The 11,568-nt window shown below is 41.7% G+C and overlaps 1 protein-coding gene across 2 annotated transcripts in view; it reads right to left on the reverse strand.

The window, feature by feature from the left end:
- The window catches only part of LOC132840721 (astrotactin-2-like), a 343,281-nt gene that overhangs the window by 36,387 nt on the left and 295,326 nt on the right, over positions 1-11,568 (reverse strand). For both annotated transcript variants that reach the window (XM_060862652.1, XM_060862651.1), the window contains exons 18-19: positions 5,971-6,104; positions 5,200-5,348 (exon numbers count right to left, since the gene is read on the reverse strand). In XM_060862652.1, coding sequence (XP_060718635.1) covers positions 5,200-5,348; positions 5,971-6,104 — 283 coding nt within the window. The remainder of the gene's footprint in view (positions 1-5,199; positions 5,349-5,970; positions 6,105-11,568) is intronic.

Consider the following 11,568-nt stretch of genomic DNA (forward strand, 5'->3'; position numbering starts at 1 on the left):
AGAGAGAGTGAGAGAGAGAGAGAGAGAGAGAGGGAGAGGGGGAGAGAGGGAGAGGGGGAGAGAGAGAAAGAGAGAGGGAGAGAGAGAGAGAAATAGCTGGGATTATGTTCAGCAGGCTTGTTTGGCCAATCACATAGATTAAGCTTAAACATGAGTTTTGGGAAAGTGTTTGAGCCTCGCCAGTGTATTACAGATCATGAGTGTGAGCCAACAGGATGAAACCCGAGCACAGTGTTTACTCTGCAATTATCCGTTCAGCTTTTTGAAAACCTATTCGTCTCCTCGATGAAGTGTAAACGGTAGCTAGGAGCTCGTTTACTTTTTTTTCTTTTTTTAACAAGCACCAAAATCATCCATGTCAGGTGTGTAGTCCAAGGACGGCTTGACTTAACTCGAGGTGACTAAAGTGGGTGGTCTATCAAGCAGAGAGTTGTAAATAGGGCAGTAATAAGAGATGATTAATGCTGATTATGGCCTTTAAGGTTCACATAATGAAGACTGAACACACCACAGGGGTTAACCTTTAGTGAAAGTGAGTATTCATTTCATTCCACTCAAAAGGCTTGGTAGAGCAGCACATTTCCTGGAGGTGTTTACTCCTGACTTAAAGACAGTCCTACTTTGAAGACAGTGGACCTCCAAGGTCCTTTATTTTGTCCATTTTTAAGGGCAGCAACATGGACATCCTTTTCCATGTGCACGCTTACAAACCTTATATTCAGCTAACAGTCATATTTGGTTAAGCATTTCAAAATGATATTCTTTACGGCTAACAAATTTTCTAAAATTTTCTAAACAAGCTACAATTTCCCAACATATGCATAGTATATTTTCATTTATTCTTCCTACCTAAGTTTTTCGGTTCAGTCGTCTAGTACAATGACAAAATTTTAGGGTTTAAGACTTCTCTGTATGAGATCCCAGAGAAGCGACGTCATTGTTATGAATGGTAAAGATTATTTTTATCTCCATAACCCATACTTCTAGCTGCTAACCACATAATGTTGAGGATTCATGGATTTCCAAAAAAAAAAAATAATAAATAAAAAATAGAGCATTTACGATGATACCTGGTTCCAAAGAAAACTAGCAAGTCAAACATTTCAGAACTCATGCTAAACTTCCTGTACCTGTGTATTGAGGACTGCACTTGATGTCTTGCCAATGAAATTCACGACTTTTAAACATCAGGATTTATGAAGTGGCAACTGGGCCACTGTCCAAATGCACCAAACTCACTCCCCAAGTCCTCTGCCACCCCCACTCTCTCACCGGAATAGACAGCGCTAAGTTTCTTTTAAGAGGAATGAGACATCTATTTGTAGGAAGCAGAGATTACTGGTAAAGAAGAAGTGAAACTGTTTAAGGGGTAAAAAAAAAAATATATATATAATTTTAAATTCCTTAGCACGTTCGCCTCACACCTCCAGGGTGGGGGTTCGATTCCCACCTCCGCCTTGTGTGTGTGGAGTTTGCATGTTCTCCCCGTGCCTCGGGGGTTTCCTCCGGGTACTCCGGTTTTCTCCCCCGGTCCAAAGACATGCATGGTAGGTTGATTGGCATCTCTGGAAAATCGTCCATAGTGTGTGATTGCGTAAGTGAATGAGTGTGTGTGTGTGTGTGCCCTGCGATGGGTTGGCACTCCGTCCAGGGTGTATCCTGCCTTGATGCCCGATGACGCCTGAGATAGGCACAGGCTCCCCGTGACCCGAGGTAGTTTGGATAAGCGGTAGAAGATGAATGAATGAATGAATGAATGAATATGTAAACTCAATGGATCATTTACATTTTTGCCAGACAACCTTATATAGAGCAACTTACGTTTAATCTCATTTTTAACTGAGCAGTCGAGGGCTAAGGGCCTTGATCAGGGGCCCAGCAGTGACAGCTTGGTTGACCTGGGATTCAATCTCACAACCTTCTGATCAGTAGGGTGCCTCTTAACCACTAAACACCATTCCACCACATTCCACCTTAAACAAACTTTAGATCCTTTAAGATGTGATAAAATAACACAGTAATAAATCGGGCGGTTTTGTGAAGACTAAACAGGGATGTTGAAACGAACTCCCCAAATTTTAGCGCAACATTTGCTCACGTAAAATCGTTTGGACTTCGTCCAATCTTCTGACATTCCACATTTTCCTCCCAAATGTTTCTCAAGACTTGCAGCTTCAAACGATCAAAATATCTGAAAGCAAGCGAATAAACCCTTAGCGCTCCTCGGATTTTGCTACCGCAGGTCTTAGATCTAATGAACTGAAGGGAATTTAAAGTGGACAGCACACCAGTCATTCACATCATCTCTGTGAAAGCAAGAAGCGAGGACTAAACTCTTAAACTCAAAAGTGATTGGCTTTTGATGGCATACAGTACAGCGATAAAGGAGTCCAAGTCCCAGCTGTTCTTAAGAGCAACACGATGAGCTGTAAGAAGAGCTGAACTTCATCTCCTGTTCTTCTCATTGCTTCTGATCTTTGACATGAAGCGGTTCCACATTTTTTATTCCCGAGGCAGATCATCCAAGACCGAAAACATTTCAAGGATCATTTATTACACATCATGTCATACATTCTGCACTTGTTGACAATGACTGGCTTTTCTTGTTCAGGGTGGATTTCAGTGGCCGGGTATCTTGTCTAAAGCTGCTAATGTCATCAGTGTCGAACCCGAGGTTTGAGCATGACGGTATGTTTAAGTCATACCTCACAAGGTAACATCAACTGATACTTCACACATGAGTAACAATGCCAACATTTAGACGAAGCACTTCATTTGGTTCTTTGAGGACTGCAGACACAGCGAGGTGAAGTAATTTATGACCAATGCCTTGACTGGCATTTTTTTCCTAAGGACTGTTCATAAATTTATCTATCAGCTAATTGACAAGGATGTACTGCTAAAAGAATGTGTGAGTCACCCACCATCTGCCCCTTTGGACTTAATCCTGCAAAAAATGGATGACTAAACCTGGCCAGATCTACCTTTCCTATTTCCCATCCTCCTTTATTAAATGCCTATCACCCTTATGCTGACTCACAATCTATGACTTAAGGGCAGAGGAAGGAGGGGGTCCAGGCCAATTAGGAACCCAGCAAATCTCTTTCTTTCCTTCCTAAACTCCATCCTCAGGCTTCTGTAACCTTTTCTCTGAAATGACGGAGTCTAAGTGGACTTCACAAGATCAGCAGAACCATCAGTCAGTGTGATGTCTGTGTGTGTGTGTGTGTGTGTGTGTGTTTGTGTGTGTTTTCTTCCACCAGCTCGCCAGCCCAGGAGGCTACGAGGAAGACGTCATATAGAACAGTCATTTCCCAGCACAGGGAAATTGAATTTCTAAATTGGTCGCAGTCATAAGATTAGAACGTCAACTCTAAACAAACAGTGACCTTCATTCCCAGCCAATTTTGTTGTCGGTTTAGAATGTTTTAAAACTTTTACATGCATCACATCAATTTTGACCGGTGCAACATTCAAAGTATAGACGCAAAGATAAACTATGGGTCAATACACATATACTGTACGTTTATATTCATTCATTCATTTGGCAGACTCCCTAATCCAAAGTGCCTAGGTCTAGTGTTCATCCATGCCAGCTCTATGGGTCATAGATTTAGAGTGGTGTGAAAAAGTCTTGGCCCCCTTCCTGATTTTGTATTTTTTTTGCATGTTTGTCACACTTTAATGTTTCAGATCATCAAACAAATTTAAATACTAGTTAAAGATAACACAAGTAAACACATCATGCAGTTTTTTAAATGAAGGTTTTTATTATTAAGGGAAAACTAAATTCAACTCAGGTGCGATAAACCACAGTTAAGTTATGTTTTAACAGGGGGAGCAAACACTTTTTCACACCACTTTACAGTAAATCTATTACCCATAGAGCTGACATGGAAGAACAGAAGAACTGTTAGCGCCTTTGTTAATGTACCTTAAGTATACTAATGTTTAATACACTTTTACTTTACCGTGATATGATACATTATCAGCACACATTATAGTAGTTAGCTACATGCTAAGGCTAACTTTTTTCTGTGTTAATGATAAAATAACATTATGTACTTTCTCGATAACAACCTCCGTTTATACAGATTACATGGAGCTGCACGTACACGTCGGATTCGCCGCGTTTGGATGCCAATGTAGGTTCACAAAGCCATGAGCATTAACAGTAAAGCAACATCCACCATTGTTGATGAGTTTGTGTTTGCCGCTGCTGCGCTAACGTTGCTGGGACACGTGACACGTATACAGTGACGTCAGACTCGGCTCTGTGATGCTCTCTAACCGGTGGAAAGGCAAACCGGTTCTTAGAAGGTTCGCCAGTGGAACCAACTTTGAACCAGCACCAGTGCTAGCTCTGAACCAGCACCCGGTTCTTTTTGGTGGAAAAGGGGCATTAAAGTGTTTCCACTCCAATATAACCTTTGTGCATAGGACTTTTATTATGCTGGAACATGTTTGGGCCTCTTAGTCTGACTGAAGTAAAATTGTAATGAAACAGTATACAAGGAAACTCTAGACAATCACGTGCTTCTAAAATTTTGACAAATTTTGGGGATGGCCCACATACTGTATGAGGAGGGGATACACTTATTTCCAGGGATTTCAGAACAGCGTAACAGATATTGCGTCATCGGGTAGGCGTGGCCTATTTCATAATCTAACCCTAACCCTAACCATAACCGTAGTTTTTGGTTGTTTATTTGTTTTCTAAAATAAATCTACCTGTATGACTGTTTTTTTCCTTCGTAGGTATGCTCTTTTTTTTGAAAGAGGGCGTTTTTCCAAAACCTCCAGAAACACGCCCACTTTACGTCGTGGTAATGAAACCCCTGGAATTTAGTGAATGCCATATGAGGAGTCAGGGTCAGTTTTCCACATACCTTTAGCCATATAATGCATTTAAAATGGATTTGGCTCCATGTAGAAGGTGCTTACACAGTAGGTAAAAGTGAATTCACATTTTCTTGTAGTATACTTCTTACCAATGAATGCAAAACATGTTTACAAAGGTATTTCACCCCTTTACTCCTTTCAGCTTAACCGTTTAATTGCTCTGATTCCGATATGAGCAGACCAAACAGGTCTAACACCTCGTTAAGAGTAAAATGTCTTTAGCAGTCAGCTTTTTGGTTGTGTTAAAGAGCACATGAAATACAGACAGTGTGTTAAGTACCCCAGCAACCTACATACCAGTGTAGATCTCGGCTTCAGATGGGTCCTCGACGCGCTTATGTTGGATGATGTAATCGGCCACTTTGTAGCCAATCAGAGGTTCCACATCTACCCACTCGAGAGCCACTACAGTGCTCGAGGGCTCCAGGTGAGGAGACAACCTCAATCTGCAAAACAAAATGTCAAGATATGTTTGTTTGCATTAAAAATAGATGATCTAAAAAAAATTGTACACACAACAAGACGTCATACAGGATACTTAAAAATAAATATCAGTAAAAACGATTTATATACAAACAAATCAATTCGTTTTTCATAGACTATTATAAATCAGAATTATTTCATTTTAAATCTTCTTCCCGTGATCTTGAAGTAATTTAATAAAAAGCTGAAGCAAAACCAAAGAGAACGTCTTAGCTATAATATCATTTACCAGCCTTAGAGTTTACGTTTAGTCTCCACCACACTATAATCTCCAATCACAAAATAAATAAATAAATAAAACAACCACAAATCATGTCTTAGGTAGAGCTATGATAAGGTCATCCAAAAGTCAAAGGTAGAATAGATATGAGTGTTTTTTTTTTTTTTTTAAAACAAGACATCTCATTTTAAAAAAAATCACTCATCTTCAAGCCCCATGACTCATAATTACACAAAGTACTGACAGCGCAGAACATTCTGGTACCTTCCTCAGGAGGACCAAATACTGTCAGACAGCAATTAAAGTGTTGGGAGGGCTCGAAGAGCCGAGACACTCGGAGGATGTGAGAGAAGAAAGCGACTTACACAGGCTGAAGCAGGGGGCTGCAGTTGGGCAGGCCGTCGCTACCGAAGGCGCTCAGGTCGCAGCGGCACCAGTTGTCGATGACGTCCCCTTTGCCCGCGCACCAGTATGAGCTCATGGCGGCACTCTTGAAAGCCTGAGAAAGGGGGAAATGGAACAGGTGAAAGAAAAGCAATTAAATTCAGCAAGGGCACAGTGAGTCATACCTCGGGAAGCGGCAGACTACACATTCGCTCGCGCTTCAACTCGAAATGTGGCATGGTTCTGCGAAGTTGCACTTGCAGAGAGGGCATCTCCAGGTGCTTTGTACAGACATGGGCATGTCTGATTTTAATTGGAAACTGTGACAAAAAGGTCAGACGGTGGGACTGTCAAGATCTGGGAACACTTGGGTTTATGAGAGGACGAATAAAGGGAAACATGCAAAACCATATCAGGCAGGTGATTCAACTTCCATCTTCAGTGATAGTAAAAAAATCTGTACTAAATGATTTAATATCCATGGTCTCGCCACCTTGTGTTTGGAATTCCCAATATCTTTGGTTTAAACCTATAAAATGTGGGGCCTAGAACTTTTTCATTATTTTTTCATCCTCCAGATAAAAAATACCTCCTGAAGCTCCACTTTTTTCCTATTTTCCATTTCCATTCTATTCCATTCCATCTTTCCATTACTTTCGGCAGCAATGCGAGTGGCAGCCTGTCTATCTATCTATCTATCTATCTATCTATCTATCTATCTATCTATCTATCTACTGTATCTATCTATCTATCTATCTATTACTTTCTCGACTTACAAAATTTACGCCCCCATGATGTCTCCTATCTGTGCTTTTAATGGATATCCAGAAAAGCAGAAGCTGGTCAGGTTCTCAGAGATCCCAACACTCAGACACAATCACTCATGTAATTTAGGTAAGGACATGGCCTGCACTTACTGTATAAAATTTAAAGGCCAAGACCAATTTATTAAATAAGTGAAATCAGGCGATTCCTGCTGGGTTTGAATGAAACTATACCACCTGGTATAAAGTAACCACATAAGTAATTTCAGACAACTGATGACGTCAAGGTGAACCAACTTGGCCGCCTGAAATGTGGTCACTACATCAGGAGGCGTTTATACGCGCTGATGGCATCACTCTGCGATCTTAGTGCCAGGTCGATACATTCATCTTCTTCCAAGCAAATATTAGTAAACGCTTTTGATGAATGAAATGTTTTTAGAGTTGGAGTGGAGGCGGATGGCAGGGCAATCCAATCTATGGAGTTATAATGACCTGCATGAAAGACGCTTTACAGAGAAAGAATGAGAGAGAGAGAGAGAGAGAGAGAGAGAGAGAGAGAGAGAGGTGGAATGGTGGGGGAGATCTATTGAGAAAAGAATGAAATAAAGTCAACTGGTAGGATGGATTGAGAGAATTAAGAAAAAAACAATCAAATGAATGGCATAATGGAGACGAACTCAAGTAGTACAAAACTAGCAACCACAATAAACCAAAAAGTGTTTAGTTGTCTCTATGAATGAGAAGCAGAGCGTGAGAAAACCCACTAGAAGACACGTATGACAGTGGCACATGTGAAAAAGAAAACACCAATTACATCTACACTTATATTTTCCAAGTAATGTGAGCTAGGTTGGAGTGTGTAAACAGGCAGCATACTGTACATACATACTCTACATGTGTGTTAACTGTTAGTGGGTTTCACTGTGGGGGAGACTGCCGAACTTCACACACAGTTCTTCCTGAAGGAAATAAGGAAATAATATGGTGACCTTTCAAATCACAGCCTTAAATAGAAACAGTGTTTATAAAAAGGAGGACAAAAAAGATATGCATATGCACACCATCAGAAAATATACTTTTTGACAACATAATGACCGAATAAATGGACGAAGATGTATATAGTCCTGTAGGCTATTTTTCCATGCTTAGAAGACCCTTGAACTATACATGGCACCTTCTTTTTGTAAAGTAAGTTTCAGAAAATCCCATTGCTACTGATGGGAAAAGAAGCTCCAAACGTTTTTATGTCGCACTTATCTTTGTTCAGCCCATTAATGTCGCCATTCCCTGGCTGAAAACAACATAAACACCGGCCAGACGGACGGCGTGATCGATTCTTCGAGTGTGACCCCAGGAGCTTATGCCTACCATCCATGTTAATGAAGCACAGGACACAGGTCTGAACGGGAAATGGAAAATATCGCTGAAGCATCTTCCAGGTAACAAGACCTTCAGTTGAACCTGTCGGTCCTGAGAGGAGGAACAGATACGGTGGCTGAGCTGTTTAGGAATCAGGCAACATCATCTTAAGTAGATTTCCTTTATTTTTTGACTGTAAATTGACTATAAATTTATCCTTACTCATACTCTGGGAAAATCTTTTTTATTCTCTCAGCACCTAGTTTTTCTGGTTTAATATTTAATAACTCGCTCATATTGGCTTTCCTCTTTCAAAAATATATTGAATTTGCTCTTGCTTTGAGCGCCTACTCTCTGGCTAAGCATTTTTAACACCTCCTTTACAGACGTACGTGCATTCAATCATTCACCGAAAAGCCCTATCGCTGGACACACACTCACACAGATATAAACATATACCCACTCCCTATGAGCATTTAATACTTCCTGAGATTGCTTGTAACATATTTTGCAAAGAAAGGTAAAGAAACCACATTTTGGATGAGAGGTCTATAAGCAGAGACCGAGACAGGAAATGACTTATGCTCGCACTTAGCAAAGATACAGGACTTTTTGTCAAAAAAGTTCATCCATTGTTTGTTGGGTTGTGAAACATACCCTGGTGTTGGCTTATTGGATTATTAGCATGCTTATTTGTCTAGTGCGGGTAACAGAGAGATGTGTCCAAAGCCTAATTGCTTGTTTTTCTCTTTGCTTTGCGTCACTGAACAGGAATAAGATTTCATTAGGAGAAATCTACTCATCCCCCAAAAGAAATGATAGGATTTCTATGAACGCTCACTTTTGAGTGCACTAACAGGACTATAATAGTGAGGGTCTATTGAGGTGATGGGTGTTAGCTTGAACCCCAAAGGGATTCTCTCTCTCTCACTCATTTTCTACCGCTTATCCGAACTACCTCGGGTCACGGGGAGCCTGTGCCTATCTCAGGCGTCATCGGGCATCAAGGCAGGATACACCCTGGATGGAGTGCCAACCCATCACAGGGCACACACACACACTCTCATTCACTCACACAATCACACACTACGGACAATTTTCCAGAGATGCCAATCAACCTACCATGCATGTCTTTGGACCGGGGGAGGAAACCAGAGTACCTGGAGGAAACCCCCGAGGCACGGGGAGAATATGCAAACACCACACACAAGGCGGAGGCGGGAATCGAACCCCCAACCCTGGAGGTGTGAGGTGAACGTGCTAACCTCTAAGCCACCATGACCCCCAAAGGGATTCTTGAGTGTTTTATTTTCAAAAATTGTCGAAAGTTTAACACATTAAACTTGGTTGTAAATCTGTTTTTGTCACGCCATCAAACGTGCACGAAATCGCATGCTTGGTTTGGGACGCAAGATACAGCTAATATCCCAAGGTATGGAGAGAATGTGACTTAATGTTTTTAGAGTCTCAACAAATCTTGAAAGTAGCCCCATAATCTTTGCATTATGGAGAAGATATCCTGTCAGCCTGAGACGCATAAAGCTCTCACTGTGTGCGTTCCAGTGTAGGACAGAAGGAGAGTGTGTGTGCTGAGTCTGCTGGGGGTTTCACTGTGATGAAAACAGGATCAAAAGTGTCACATGAGAAGCCTGGCTGGTTCACCGGTCCTGCTAGGCCGAAGTTTCCGCTACAGTGTTTTTTGAAGGAGGCAGTCAGCTAATTCCCGTTCCGAGTAATTCAATCCCAGCATGGCTCTGTGAGGGTGAGACTGACGTGTTAATAGGCTTGACATGCCTCATCAAGGATTGTGATGTCTTGCAGGGAAAATACAGGAAAGTCCTCTGTATACAGTTACCAAATAAGCGGTAGCATGTTTATACACAAGTTCAGGCTTGGGTTCTGAAAGAACACTGCAAACTGAAGGAAAAATTTCCATCCTAAGTCACTCACCCATGATCTAGAGACAATCTAGAACCTGTTTAGATGGTCGATGGTTCTTGGTTTATTAAAGAAAAGAAATCCGTTGTATTGTAGGATTGTACATCAAACCTGTTACAGTTCATTAAAAAAAATGTTCTTTATTCAATCTTGTATCACAAAGATGAGCTTTGCCATCCATATTTGCTCCAGTTTACCACGTAGTGTGGACCATTCTGGAATTCAGTTTGGCCTACATCAGTGCCGTCTTAGATTTAAGGTCATATCAGGTGTGGCTCCTGCTTGATTAGAAACTCACAAGATAAGATTGGAACTCATTGGTCTATACGTACACCTCCAAGGATATTGGTTCTGTCTTATCAAACAGACCCTATCTGAACATTTTGTTCGTTAGATTCACCAAGAGGGACAAACTTTTCTCATGTTATATTCATTCATTCATCTTTAGTAAGCACTTTATTTTGGTCAGGTTCACCGTTAATCAGGAGCCTATACAAGACCCATGGGGTGTGAGGACAAGACGAACTGATAGAACAAAAACAACTAGAAACCACACTGTCGTTTGATTGTAAGAGATGTGGTAGCCTAGTGGTTAAGGTGCTAGACTACCAATCGGCAGGTTGTGAGTTCGAATCCCACGTCCACCAGGCTGCCATTGCTGGGCCCGTGAGCAAGGCCCTTAACCCTTAATTTCTCAGTTGTACAGTATGATATGAGCTAAAATGTATGTTGCTCTGGATAAAGGCGTCTGCTAAATGAAATGTTGATTGTACGTCTCTGCTTTACGGATCCCCTGAGAATTTTGTGGATGGTTAAAAATCTAGCTTTCCAATGAGACCCTGGCTGAACATTTTCTAAACAGGAAAATGGATCAAGAGCAACAAACCAAAGTAGAAGGTTAGGGTTCATTCATCTCTTTTTCCTGGTAATGGTGGAGTTATGGTGGATCCAGAGCCTATACATGGAAAACTGAGCATCATGACAAGCTCAGTTCCAATCCCATGGCATGTTACAGACCTTGGGGCAATTTAGAGTAACTAATTTACCAACTGGGGGCACGGTGGCTTAGTGGTTAGCACATACGCCTCACACCTCCAGGGTTTGGGGTTCGATTCCCACCTACGCCTTGTGTGTGTGGAGTTTGCATGTTCTCCCCGTGCCTCGGGGGTTTCCTCCGGGTACTCCGGTTTCCTCCCCCGGTCCAAAGACATGCATGGTAGGTTGATTGGCATCTCTGGAAAATTGTCCGTAGTGTGTGATTGCGTGAGTGAATGAGAGTGTGTGTGTGTGTGCCCTGTGATGGGTTGGCACTCCGTCCAGGGTGTATCCTGCCTTGATGCCCGATGACGCATGAGATAGGCACAGGCTCCCCGTGACCCGAGGTAGTTCGGATAAGCGGTAGAAGATGAATGAATGAATTTACCAACTGGGGGGAGGTTTTTGAGAATAGGGAAGAAACATGTGAACATGGAGGAAGAGTGTTTGTGTCCCATCGCTAAGACACTTCTGGGGTAA

Source organism: Tachysurus vachellii, chromosome 26 (assembly GCF_030014155.1).
Source record: "Tachysurus vachellii isolate PV-2020 chromosome 26, HZAU_Pvac_v1, whole genome shotgun sequence".
NCBI classification, from domain to species: domain Eukaryota; kingdom Metazoa; phylum Chordata; class Actinopteri; order Siluriformes; family Bagridae; genus Tachysurus; species Tachysurus vachellii.